General features: G+C 46.1%; 1 protein-coding gene across 5 annotated transcripts in view; it reads left to right on the forward strand.

The window, feature by feature from the left end:
* The window catches only part of sema6cb (semaphorin 6Cb), a 201,645-nt gene that overhangs the window by 107,432 nt on the left and 80,059 nt on the right, over positions 1–14,154 (forward strand). For all 5 annotated transcript variants that reach the window (XM_030103834.1, XM_030103838.1, XM_030103839.1 and 2 more), the window contains 3 exons: positions 2,916–3,119; positions 9,678–9,792; positions 11,942–11,999. In XM_030103834.1, coding sequence (XP_029959694.1) covers positions 2,978–3,119; positions 9,678–9,792; positions 11,942–11,999 — 315 coding nt within the window. In that variant the 5' untranslated portion in view covers positions 2,916–2,977. The remainder of the gene's footprint in view (positions 1–2,915; positions 3,120–9,677; positions 9,793–11,941; positions 12,000–14,154) is intronic.

The raw sequence follows: 14,154 nt of genomic DNA on the forward strand, positions 1-14,154 counted from the left end.
AGAGCAGGAAAAACACTAAACCGCGTTTCCTGTAGCATAAAAAAACAGAAAATGCTGTAAAAGCTGCGTCCCAGCGCAGCGTGTTCCCCTTGTTTTAATGGCTGCGCTCTTGTTGGCAGGAGAAACGAATGTGAAGCCCGCCGTACGAGGCTTATTCATCAGGTGTATTATCAGCGTACGCAGCCTGAGGCGGGCGGCGCAAGCTGCTGCAATTTCCAAAGTAAACACACGCAGGCACTCTCCTGTTTTGGGGCGATTTATGTGGTTGTGATCGTCACTTGACCTCATTGCTAAATGCAGCCGTTCCCCCCGCATGTAAATGAAGCCGGCTATTATCAATATTGATGGCAGTTCACGTCTCTGTTGACTTAATTTTCTGCTCCCACTTAAAACCGTGCGGCCCGAGTCTGGCTGCCAGGCGGGCCGGGGAGGGCCGGGGAGGGCGGCGGCGCGGCCCTGCCGAGGACGCGCCGCCCTTAATAAAGTGGCGGGGAGTGCAGGTCATCGCCGTTTGAAGCCGGTCTGGACGGATCCCTCCTCCCTCCATCTGTTCCTCCGTCTCTCCTCAAATATCAAACAGATGTGGAAATTAACGCTGCATGCTTAATCTCAGTCTTGCGCACAATGTCTGCAGCTTTTAATTATTCTCGCACAGGCGCTCGGCTCCGGCTTCCGTCCCAACCTTTTTTTTTTCCAGGCGTTCTATTCTCAGAGCCGCTCCGCCGGAGAGTTTCTAGAAAACCGTGATGAGCGATGTGAATTGGCGCCGGCAGACGAGGTTGCGGCGGCTCGGCGTGACGAGCTGTCACCGCTGTTTTTCGGGGTTTGTTTCCCTCTGCGTTCCTTTGAGCCCTTCGTCAGACGCCGTCGCCGCTGATACACCGTCTCACTTTCACTTCTCTGTTGATGAAGCTTGATTTTACAGCGCCGGCGTCCTTTTGTTCGGCGCCGAATCGTTCCCGCAATTATGCAAACTGAATTCCTGTTTATGTGTCTGATAGTAGCGCGGAGCGTGACTCACTTCCTCTCCAGCAGCCAGCTCCTTCCCAAAGAACATACTGTGTGTACGTCTGTGTGTTTGGCATCAGGTGTTCGCGGCAACAAACGCAGCAAACACAATGGCCTCGCTATAAATACACACGAACCTCGACTGCACGCAGAAAACCTGCCGTCCTGCTTTCACTGCAGCGGAAGATGCAAATTCAGATCAGCTTCTCAAAACACTGAAACGAAGACGTAAAGCGCTGCTGACCAATAGCATCCCGTCACGCTGACTACACCGTTTTCAGCCGTCTCCGTGGAAACGGGCATCGTCTTCAGGACGCAGTGTTAAACTGAATCCAGATTTTATCAGTGTGTGGCGAGGAGGCGAGTGTGTTGGAGCTCGGCCTCCCGCCTGTCGGTGGCCTGTGTGTTTCATCGAGTGGTCGCTGTAAAGCAGATTGTCCCGGTTGGCGCTGAGCTCGGGATCTGTCCGGTGAACCAGGGAGGATGGGGACGGGCAGATCTGTTACACCTTGATTAATGTTTTGACTGAAACACACTCAGACATTCATTAAATCTTGAGACTCCATTAGTTTTTTTTTTTTTTTTTCCTTCCAGATGATATTTAAATATAGAGATGTGGAAGCTAATTAGAAGCTGTGATCGGGGCGCGGTGTCGTGGCGGGGGGGGCGAGGCGTCCCTTCACTAGGTTTTAATTACACCTCCTCACCTGTGACGGACGTCGGCGGCGTGCGGCGGCCGGCCGGAGCCCCGGCGGCCGACGGCCGGCCTCCCGTCTCCGTCCCGCTCCACCTCCACCTCGCCTTCCTCCTCTCGACATCTGAACTCAATCACATCGCCGCATCGACGCGACGCACTGCATGCTAATCAGAACGTTAGCGTTAAGCCGCCACCTTCCAGGCGCTGCGGCTGTCATTGTTCAATTAGGAGACTTCTGCACTTAATCGAAGCAATAAAAGAAAAACACATGTATGAGGAATCAAGCAGCACGTGAGGAGAAGCAGCTTCTGCTGTTTTTCTGTTTTCACACAAGTCAACTTCATTCCAACCAGGTATTTTAAAGTGCTTCGCATCAACAGCGTTGCACTAAATGTACCGTGAAGCCAATGAGAACTGTGAAAGTTAAATATGAGAAAAAAAAAAAGAAAAACTGGCTCAAAGTCAGAGCCTAATAGTAAATTAAGTGGAAGTCCTACAGCATAAAATGAATAATTGCTTCAATAAAGCGCAGCAGCAGAAAGGTCTTCAACCTTGTTTAAAAGGAAATCCGAGTCGATCCGTCCTCTGGAAACTCGTTCCAGATTTTTGATGCATTAAAAACCAAAACCGGCTCCAAGGTTGGCGACTCGGTCCTCTGCGTCACCTCAGTGTGTGGAAGTGTCTTTGGGCAAGGCAGCAGAACCCCAGGTTGTTTTGAATGTTGAGGACGAAGCAGTGAAAACACACTAGAGACGCTCGACAGGGAGTTTGATTTGCTGGTTTCTCTTTAAAAGGAGGTTTTTCTTTCCTCCGTCTCTTGTGGAATCAATGAGTTTTTGTCTGTTATGAAACGACTGCTTGCATTTGGCTTTATTGGAATAAAATTTAATAATAACTGTATTAGAGCCTAAATCAGTCATTGTTTCATGAACTCATATTTGTATCTTGACAGGAAGGAAATGAAAAAAACGACAAAACGGAAGAATTATGATGTTTGGTTGATGCTTCTCAGATCTTGAACAGCACAATGGAATTAGCCAGAACTATATAAATGTATAATAACTGAAGGAAACTGTGACATCCAGAGGGTCCCATGCTGAGCGAGCGGGATGGAAATGTGTCCCGGACATCCAAACCTCGGCTGTCTGTGAGGACTGCCCCTCCTCCTCCTCCTCCTCCTCCTCCTCACGCTGGTATCTCTTCCTTTCAGGTTGGGTTGGATGCGTGCGCTGTGGGCCATGTGTTTCTGCTGAGGTCTCATCTCCTGCCAACATGAGGCCGACGGCCGGCTCGCCTCCACCCGTCCTGCCAGCCCTGCTGGCCCTCGCCCTGCTGGGGCTCCTACCTCGGCCGTCCTCGGGAGCCACGCCGTTCCCCCAAGACCTGGAGCCAATCAGCGTCGTGGGCCGAGAGTGTGAGTTCCGAGATCCGCTCTGTTTCCATGGCGATCCCCTTTTATTCACCAGGAAACTGCATCGAGGGTCACCCAAATATTGTATATCATCACAGAGAGGATGTTTAAGGCCGCTGTGTTGATTTTATGGAGATTTTCTTTTAATTGTAGAATTCAGGTCACTTTGCGCTTTGCAGAATCATTCATGGTGATGATTGGACCACTGAAAGCAAATATTCTATATTATTTAAATGTTAAAAAAAATGCCAGTTTGAATCTTTTAAATTTTCTGTAATTCAAACTGAGCTCACTCGCTGTTTGATCCAGTCAAAATTCCACACTTAAAGTTTATTATATGTTACTAAAAATTGAGTCTACTGGGAGAAGCAACTTAAAGTTTTTCCAGTGACTGATAATCTAACCATCTCTCCCATGCAGACGTCTCGATCACGTCTTAAGGTCCCATGTGAACTGAGCGTATTTTGCATTTCGTTGAATCTCTTTGAGGCTCCTTACTGCCATCTACGGCTCTGAAGTAACTCAGTCAGTGCATTGTTTTTCTCAATGTGTGTTGAAGTTGGAGGATGAAAGTTAAATTAATTAGAGTAGGGATCCTCAACCACCGGTCCACAGACCAGAGCCGGGCTGTGGACCGGTGGTACTGGGTTGCAAAGAGACAATGAAAAGTTTAATTTGGAAAGTATACCTTTAAATTCCGGCTAGTTTGCACTGAGTTTCACTTTGAAACACACGTCGCTAACGTCGGTCAGCGCTTCTTTCCTGCTCTTTCCTCTGTCGTTTTTTTTTTTTTTTCTTTTTCCCTACGTGCATCGTCAAGTCCTTATTCAGGCCTTTTATTAACCGTCCTGCTGGTCTGCAGAAAAATGGCTGTTTAAAACTGATCCGTGGATGAAAAAGGCATGGATGTGGAGGACTGTCAGTGCTCAAGGTTCAAGCTTAAGTTTTATAAGCCGTAAAGCAATAACAAAAATAAAACCTCATAGTCATGTATTCTGAATGAGTCTCTGGCTCCGAGCACAGTCGTCGTGTAAACCCCCCATTTCCATTTTCACTTGAACATTTTCGTGCAAACGAGGCCTTTGTGGTCGTGCTTTTTTCTCCTCTGTGGTTGAAGCATTTAGTTGCACTGTGCTGGACACTCAAATACTTGATAAGTGAAATGAAAATGAAATGAGTTTAATGGAGAATTAATGACTTTGTTGAAGGATTACAGTCTGAAATGCACAAGATGTAAAACTAATGCATGATCAATATGTTGGACCGTCGGCTCTTTAATCAGAAATGAGTATTTTCCTAGTTTATCATGGGACTGTATCTCCAGCCGGTTTGAGTCGCTGCAGACTAACTCCGGGTTTGTTTTGTTTGTTTGGGCAGCTGCCAGTCAAACTCAGTCAAACTGTCACTTGAATTAGATTTTTTTCCCCCGACGTGTGTGAAGCATTAATCCTGCCAGCAGCAGCTCCCAGAGGAAAGTGTCCCGTGATTGAAGAACTTGTCTCTTTAATGCATCCTGGACTTCATATCTGCTGATCAACCAGGACAAAACGACAGCTAAACTTTAAAAAACAAGTTTTTTCTTTGATTTGAGTATTGAAAGCAGATTCTGTCGTACCGTCGTCTGCGGACGTCTGAGGGAGTTGCTCATCATGTAGACCTGTTGAAGGTGGTTGACACGAAGTTCAGGACTGGAGGGAAGTTTAGTTGTCCTCTCTAAGACATCTGTTATTCCTCATGAGCAGGGTTCTGCAACCTTTTTGACCAAAAGAGCTGTTTTAGTGACTTTCCGTCAAGTGAAGTTCTTCTGGAGCCATAAAGAACATTTAACCATTAAAATGAGGCGAATGCAGCTCAGGGAGTTTCATACCCGGTTTTGATGCTCAAACAAAAACTAGATCCTATGTTGCATTCATCAAGTTTTAACTACAGTTCAGAATGGTGAACATTTTATAACATTGAACCTATTTTTTGTACCTGATTTTAACAGTTTTGTTCTTTTCAAGCTTTCTTTTGTTGCGTGTTTTGAAATTTTAGCAGTTTTTTTAAACAGTTTTCTATGCTTTGTTTTTCCTGCCATATTTCATTTTCTTGTGTTAGAAATTGTAGGCATTTCAGGTTTTTTTAAGCTGTTCTATCATTTTTTGTTCCCCATTTCTTGTGGTTTTTGCTATTTTTCCCAATTTTACTTGAACCTTTTTTGAATCCCTTTTGAACCAAGAGTGACGAGTCATATAATAATATAAAAATAAGTCAAATGTTTATTCACGTATCGTGTCGTGAAGGCCTCATGGAGCCGCTACGGAGGGACTAAAGGTAGAACGCCCCTGCTCATGACCACAACAATAAAATAAAGCCAGTAACACTTTCTGAGCTCGTCCAGCCTCTTCTACATACCTCAGTTATCGGGGTATAATTTGAGAGCCGGTTGGTTGAAGCTCATCCTGGGCGGTTTCTCGTGTTGCTCGCAGCGTATTAAACGAGTGTGAGGAGCGCCGGCAGCTCAGCAGACTCCTGGACCCCTGCGACTCGCTCAAGACGCGGCGGCTTCGTCCGGCCGCCCCGGAGACCCATCAGCGGCACCCGATGGCCGGGGAGGCCTGCGGAGGAGGTCTGGGCTGCTAAATGTAATGGCCCATAATTGATTTAAGAGGTGGCTGAGACCGCGGCCCGCACACTGTAATTGATCTATCTGGAAGAGAGTAACGCAACCATTAGCAGAAATAGCCGCGCTAATAGTGCTATATGTGGAGCTGCGTCCCAGGTGTAATGAGAGCAATTTGTCACCTGTGGTTCCAGCAGGTGACAGCGGCGCAGCGCCGGGTCCTGCGCCGCCACCGCCGCCGCGTGAGGCATCCATTATGAAGCGGACTACTTCGTTAGCTTGGAGTCCGTGAAATGAGCGATCTTTTTACCCCGCAAGGCGTCGCCGCCGCCGTATTCTCGTCCGCCTGTGTGAAGTTCTGAAACTGGCGACGCCCCCTGCTGTCCAGTTTAATCCCACCAGGGAGTGCGTTGAATCAAGGAGTACAACCAGGAAACGGAGCTAACGCAGGCACTCACACACATCTGTGCAATTTAAAGTCATCCAAAGAACATGCAAACTCCACACAGCCTGGGATCAAACTTTCTCAACATGTCACGATGTGTATTTTATCCAGAAAGCCTCGGTTTACAATTAAAAACACATTATGAGCAAAGACAGTCAAGCTCGTTTTAATTTTGGGGTCTGAACCGTGGAAAAATAGTTAAATTTTTTTTTGCATAATTATCATATCAATTTAATATAACATGATTTAATGGAGCCCCAGATATGATATAAAGAAGCAACTTTAAATTGCACCCACAAATTAATATTTCATTGCCACAAAACTTTGGTGAAATACTGTTCATAGTATTTTGTGGCCTCAAATCAGTAGTTTGAGGCCATAAATGAGGATTTTGTGATTTCAGATGAACATTCTGTATCCTCAAGTTGGCCCTTCATGCTCTCTAAATAATATTTTGTCACCAAAAACTAGTATTTTGCTGCCCCTCCTCCAGCCGATGCTGGGAAAAGCCTTTAGCTTCTCATGTCTTCGCTGTTTCGCTCTCACCAGCTGCTCTTCATGAAACGGTGTCGTTCCCAGTAAATGAATGAGAAAGATAATTCACTTTGTTCTGAAAATGTGAATAATTCTACAGTATAAAAGGCGGCGCAGTCCCCGGGCTGTGTGTGTTTTCCAGGGTTGTTTACTGTCTCCACTGTTGTTTACCTTCTCACGATTGTTGTTTGTTTGTTTGTTGTCGACCTCGGGAGCCTAAGAAGGCGCCGATGAATAAAACACATGGTTGTCTTGTAGCTCTTTAGCCCCGTTTTGAGGAAACTGCACAAGAGACTGAGACAAAGCGTGAGGAAAGGAGGCGCAGCGCCGCTGCCCCGAGGGCTGCGCTCACGTCGACTCTCTGCGCTCGTCAAGCTTTAGGTTGGAAGATGAAACGCCATCCAGGAATTGAGACGTACGAGCGGCAGGTTTCCAGCTTCTGACGCTGCAGCGCTGCTCCGCGGCTCGCCGTGTGATGACGTTGAGTTTTCTAAAATGTGGAAATTCCTCCCCTGTGGGGATCGTTTCATTAAACGCATTGGAGGAAACATTATGAGGCTGAGAGGTTCGGGCTGCTTTTTGCTGATCGCTGCTGTGTTGTTTGGAGTTTTCTTTCTGCCCGTCCACTGGAAAGCTTTTAGACCCCGTGCAAAAAAATAAAAGAAAACTTTGAAAACGAGTTAGCAGCAGTACAGGTGTCTGAGAACTCGTCTTCATGAAGGCTCCAGAATATGAACCAGTGACAGATATTTCAAAAAATGAAGTGAAAGCGTTCATACAGCACCGGCTACTCTGAGCCAAGCTACATGCTACATGCTAAAGAGCGTTGGGGCTCACACGCCAGCCATGCTACAGGCTAGACACGAGTAAAGTCCAGCTGATACGCTCTGAACAGCGAGCTCGGCCTGCAGGATGCCCTGGGCTCTGCGTGCAGTGGACTGTCGGGCTGAAGGAGGTGATTCGCAGCAACAAATAGCCTCCGCGCTGGGAATTAACCATGTGTCAGTATTGATATTGGTAATTTTTTAACGTTTTGTATTGGCTGATGAGTACAACTATTTTTATACATTTGAAAGTGATTTTAGTTATAAAAACTCGTCAAGGTATTTTACAATTAAAAACTTTGCAAATTAAGCAACTTGCAAGGCAAAACTTTGGCCCTTGCTTCAACTTCTAAAGTTAGAATAAAGTTAACACTGTTATTTAATTGCATTTGTTTTGTATTTTCTCTGAAGTTTTGAAATATAAAGAAATTAGTAATATTGAGTGTTTACATGTTTTTTCAGGATACAGAATCAGAGAAACTTGTTTTTATGCCAATTTTGATATGAGTAAATATCTGCTATCGGCCATGACAACAATATTAGTGTCAGATATCATCATCGGTGAAAATGTTGATATCTTTACGTCCCTAGTTTTCATGTGGAATTTGAATCGGGCTTTATTGGTATTTGATAAGTGCTTTGTATCGGCAGGCAGCTGAGAGTCGGCTCTCGTACTGTCAGATAGACGCTGTGGGTTCGTCCCTGTTGGAAGCTGAGTGTCGGTTTGCAGGCTGCAGCTTCAGGCTCCTTCCTGAGCCGCCCTGCACGTCTCCACCTGCACCCAGCACCCAGCACCCGCCCCTGAACTCTGCAGGATGTGAAAGTGCTGGAGAGTAATTAGAAATGCTCATTTACCGAGGCGGGGGGGGGCTGCCGCCGCGCCGCTGGGAGTCTCTTCACCGGGACGGACGGCGAGGACCAGCACTCAGCCAGACATTAGGCCTTTAAATCTTTAAACAGTCGATTGGAGACGAGTGGTTAAGGGAGCGCACGGCTCCCTGCAGAGGGACTAATTTCAGGTTGTGGTGTATTTCTAGCGGGGATTGCTAATTCAGCAGCAGCCCGGGTCAGATGGGAGGCTGGAGGGCACTTAGTGCAGTCCTTTACAGACCCGGAGCACCGCGGCCTCGAGCCGAGGCGGCGGGGAAGTCTCTGTGATGTGGAAGGCAGCCTGGTGTCAGTGGCGAGCCGGGATAATTTTACTTTTTCGCCCGGAGCGAGCTTTTTCTTCTTCTTTGAATCCATCTTTTGCCGGTCTGGGCCGGCTCCCGACTGCCTGTCATTTTGTTATTTTAAGTGTTGGAAGCCGTCCTCCATTGTTTGAAGCGAAGAGCGGCGAGGCGTCCGGCTGTTTGAATAATCAAAGGAGAGACGAAATTAAGATGCAGCGGAGGAGAAAGGAGGAATCCGCCACACTGCAACACCGACTTCACATCGTATCGCTTCCTCCCCGCAGTTCGTCTTATCTCCCGGCGGTTTTTCTGCCGCCGTGCACAGGCGTTTGAGTATGCATGAGCGGGCCGCAGACACTTTTTTCATTTGCTCATATTGGAGGACTTTCAGGGCGTTTTTTTGCCAGGTAAAGGTATTTAAATAGAATCCCAGTCGAGTTCCTGCGACCTCCGAGGCGGATGACGCTTCCTCGCTGGAGGCCGAGCAGACGGAGGCAGACTCTCCACGTTGCGCCGTTTGATTTGTTTCCGTGTCCTCGCTCGGCTCATTTCGCAGACGTCTCTGCTCAGAAATGCTCACTAGGAGCCATTTATTTAAATCAGATTGACTCCTCTGACACCTCTGCCTAATTTGCAACTTGGGAGGTTTTTTTTTTTTCTTCCCTTCCTTCCACCTCCACAAGTGCACATTAGCATACAATGAACGCTCCGGGTTTTTAGCACAATAGGCCAAACTGTAACCTTCACTTGGTTTTTTCACTAAACTGTAAATAAAACTCCGGGTTAATGTTTACTTGCTGTTTTTATTTTTCAGTGTGAGACTGAATGTTCATAAGAGCAGTGACACACGACAGCAGCCTGTTTTATTCTAATCACTGAGTCTCTTAATGTTTCAGTACAACCTGAAAGTGAAGTCAGACGTTTGTGAACCGATTTCAGTGTTTGAACCGTCGTTTTTGTGTGTTTTGTTCTTCTCCCATGCAGCCTCCTACCTCTACCCCAGCTTCCAGGGACTCATGTCAGACAACGACACCGTCCGCCTGGGCCTGGACTTCCAGAGGATGCTGAGGATCAACCACATGCTCTACATCGCTGCCCGGTCAGTCCGCGCTCCCTTTAACGTCCCCGAGCCAGCCGATGCAGGTTGACGAGTTTGACAGGTTACTGGTTACAAACAAAAATACAGGTTACAAACAAAAACCTTCTCCTGTTACTGTTGCTTTCTGCGTATTTTCATTGAAGTATCTTTCAGATGAATGTTACCTTGTGTTATTTCATTGTAGAAAGATTTGCAGAAATCTCAGCTCGGGTCTCAGTGTTGTGTTGCATCTGCAACACTTAAAGAATTTGTAAAAAAAAAAAAAAAAAAAATGTTAGAAAATTGAACCATTTTCTTGGTTTTGCTGGCCGTTTTTTGGGCCACAGGCCTTATGTTTGACTCTCCTAACGTAACAGCCATGCAGAAGTCATAAAACATGCCAACCTCAGGATAATTTTCTTTAAAGCTTCCAGTTTTAAGACTTGATTCCTCCTTACATGGAGGAATTCAGGCCTCAGCAGCTTTATGTTACACAAAGAGGAAGAAGATTAAATCATGTCGACAAAGATTTAAGATAAAAACACACTTTATTGTTCTGACAACATAAATCATCAGACGGCAGACTAGAATATACACTTTGACAATATTTACTGCAGATAGTGGATTTTGTTTTAAACATAATGCACGTTACAAGCTTTTAGTTGCGAATGCAGCAAATTTTTTGCCACATTCAGAAACAAGAAAATGAAGGAAATACAGAAAAACAAAACAACTACAAGCAAATGAAATGAAATGATGCAGCAGCTATTGCAAAAATCAAAAGTTAGTCATTCTGCTTTTTATTTGGAATCACTTCATTTTCACACATTTCAATTAATCCTCCTTCAGTAAACCTGTGCATTTAGTCTGAAGTCCTTTAGCTTCAGGAACAATAATTGGCAGATATTTATAAATTTCAGGATTCGAGTTTAAACACAAACCGCAGTTTTGTTTTGTAGATTAGATCTGTTTTTCCTCTGATTTTGACCTTTGAGCCAGACTTTTTAACTCTCACTGCGTTTGCTCTGTTTCCTTCATACGTATTTAAAAGGCTCCGAATCTGATCGTCTGCACCGAAGCTCCACTGATCATATTTTCATGATGCTCATTAATCATATTTTTGCTGTTCTTTTGTTTTTTTTGTTTTTTTTAATTTTTCCTCCTTTATTCCATTAATGAGAACAATTATGAGCACAACTTCCCTGAATGCCCGGACCTTTCTTCATGGTTTTCTGAACACGGGAAACCCCCCAAGGCTCCGTTTCACTGCGTAAACAATGCTTTCACTTGTTCGCCTCTGTATTTAACCAGTAAACTTAATTAAGCATAAGTCGGTTCAGATTTTTATTTGCGGCTAACGGCTCAGCGAGAGACAAGTGGGTCATGTGGAAAAGCAATGAGCAGCGTCTGCAGCTGCACGGGCTTCGCCCGGGGGGGGGGGCGGGGGGGGGTTAGTGTCAACAGAGACACAAAGAGCAGGTTTAGAGCGGGCGTTTCGCCGCCATGTGGACGTTAAAAGCTTCCACAGCGGAGCATCCAGCCGCTCCTCGCCTTCATTCTCTCGACTCCTGGCAGAACCGTGACGTGCAGGTCCGATCCCAGCATGCACGTTCCTCCTCCTCCCCATCAAAACGCTGCGAGTTAATTATCTAAAAAGTGCAGCCTTGCAGCCCGGCCGCCCCGTTTTCATTGTGCGTCATAAATCTTGCCACAGTTTTTTTTTTTTTTTTTTTATGTCCTGGCCGTTCTCCACGCTGCTCTCTTCCAGTTGCCAGGAAATCCTGTCCAAACAGGTATGGAAGATCCGTAATGCACCAAAACGGGTTTAATATTTTCCGCATGCAACAGAGCGCTCGCCTGGCTTCACACAATGATTCATACGCGTTTTGTCAATAGTTGTAAAAGTAGCAGTTTTGGGAAAACTTTCTTTTATTTTTTGTGGATCCTAAAAGCCAATAAACGCCGCCTGCTAATCCAGCTTCCAGCCCGTGTTGCTGAAACGCTGCGATCAATCCCATCGAGTGGGATGGGAAGGTTTTTTTGTTTTCTGTTTTCCTTTGGGTCCTGCTGTAACGTCAGATCAGAGGTGATGGAGACTCGTATTCATGAAGCGTGAAGCCCGACGGAAAAATAAAAGAAGCAGCTGATGTTGTGCTTCTCTGTCTTGCAGGGACCACGTCTTCGCCGTCAATCTGGCAACGTCGTCTGAGCAGATAATCCCGCAGCAGGTAGGAGAGAATCTTCCTCCGTAAACAGTCCTGACCTTTACATTCGAGGACTCGGCCTTTAAAGGTGTGACGTTTCTGGAATCAAGATGTTAGCAGTGGATTATCTGAAGTCTGTAATTTGGTATTTCCATCAGTGGCTTCACCTACTTTTTTTTTTTTTGTTTGTTTTGTTTTTTTTTTTGGTTTTTTATTGTGTTTTCTTCCTTGAGCCTCCTCTGAGGGACTCGGAGCGCACATGACCGGTAGTTCTGGGAGTGCTGCGAGCGAGTCGTCCAGCCTTCTGAAATAGCGCCAGAGCATCAGCTGCTGCTTCACTAAAAGAAAGTTTTCACTGTCTCCCGACTCTGGGCTGAGAGAATACCTTCCAAACAAATGGAGCGCAGCATTTCCCTCACATCACCCATCAACCCCAGACACGCTGGATCTGCTGGGACACACTCTGATCAGTCGCCACGTCGCTCTATTTGTCAGCTTCACACACAACAAACCGTGATGTTCTGTCTGCTCTGACGGGTTTGATCAGGATTAATGTCTGCAGCAGTTTGAGTTTCAGGAGCAGCAGTTAGACGGAGTCTGACTTTTGACAGTTTCTGACCGCTGCGGACCAGAAATGACGCACACAGCCGCAGGTTTAGGTTGCTTTTGTCATGAAAACACACACACACATGCTCAGAGAACAATAAGCCATAAATATTAATGATTCAAAACCACGGACGTTGGTGTGGACAGACGACTGCGTTGGATTGTTTTAAGTTTTCTGTGACTCCCGGCTCTGTCGTCGTGTCAACATTTGCCCAGAACGCTCTGAAACGTTCCTCTTGAAATGTGCCTCAGAGATGCTCTCAGTTCTTCAGTTCTGCCTCTAATAGCTCAACTTTTCAAACCCAGCTCAGAAACAGGTGCCGCTTTGTGTGTGTGTGTGTGTGTGTGTGTGTGTGTGTGTGTGTGTGTGTGTGTGTGTGTGTGTGTGTGTGTGTGTGTGTGTGTGTGTGTGTGTGTGTGTGTGTGTGTGTGTGTGTGTGTGTGTGTGTGTGTGTGTGTGTGTTTGAGCCGCGGATGTTGACGACTGGGGAATTTCTTAATCCTTGTTTGTTTGCAGTAAAACAAATTATTATTAGTGCAGAGCAGAATCAGATGCCGCCATCTCGCCATCCTTCCATTTAGAGTCTTTTCCTGAGCAAAGCCACAAACCCACAAACAAACCGTGAGATTTAAAGGAATCGTTTGACAGAAATGCTCCTGTAAGTGGCGCCATACACAGATGATCGGCGTTAATCCGCTCTCTGCATGTCGCGCTGTGGAGAGACTGAAAACACGTCACGTGCATGTGCGCGTGCACGTCCACTCCAGCCAGTGTGTGTTTGGCCAACCTGAACACACACACACTGTACCCGCTGTGTCCGTTAATTCACCGACATCCTACTGATATCGAAGCGTGTTGGTTCCATTAGCTTTCCAACGTCGACTCAATTTTCCTGATGATTCTTCTCGTCTTCAGACTCTGACATTTGGAGAGTGTGTGATCTCTTGATCCTTCACAATCAATACCAATAATCTGAGAGTTGCACGCCTTGCTCGCAATACTTTAGATATTAAAGTTGAAGCAGGCCGCAGGATCTTAGCGGTGTTATTTATTAGGGATGGATGGATTTCTTTAAATGTCAGAACACGTGCCGTGTGCTCCGCCAGTGCAGGCCGACGCTGAACCACGATGGCGGTTAGCATGTTCGTTCATTCATACATGAAGGCGGCTCGGCGGCGGCGATCCTCTGGATAATGTGTCTCCAGTACAAGTAATGAAAGGCTGCTTCCTGCGTCATTTCTGTGTTTTTTGAGTCTCATTATTTTCCTTTCCGCTGACTTTTCATTGAAGTATTAAGCAATCTCTCTTCAGACATAAACCCGCCGCGAGAGGAGCGGCGCTCTGAAGTGCCACGCTCCCTCCGATCTGAATCTCATTTGTCAAACATGATTGCTCTTAAATAAAAGCCCCTCAAGGCCCAGACTTTTGTTTGCTTGTGTTTAGATTAGTGCCAAACACAGATATTCATTCTGATAAGGCCACTGCTCAATCTCCGAGATCTGAACCATTGATTTGAGACTGTAGCAGAAAAAAAAAAAAACTTCTCTGGGGTTTTTTTTTTTCCCTCTTCTT

Source organism: Salarias fasciatus, chromosome 11 (genome assembly GCF_902148845.1).
Source record: "Salarias fasciatus chromosome 11, fSalaFa1.1, whole genome shotgun sequence".
In the NCBI taxonomy this organism is placed as follows: Eukaryota; Metazoa; Chordata; class Actinopteri; order Blenniiformes; family Blenniidae; genus Salarias; species Salarias fasciatus.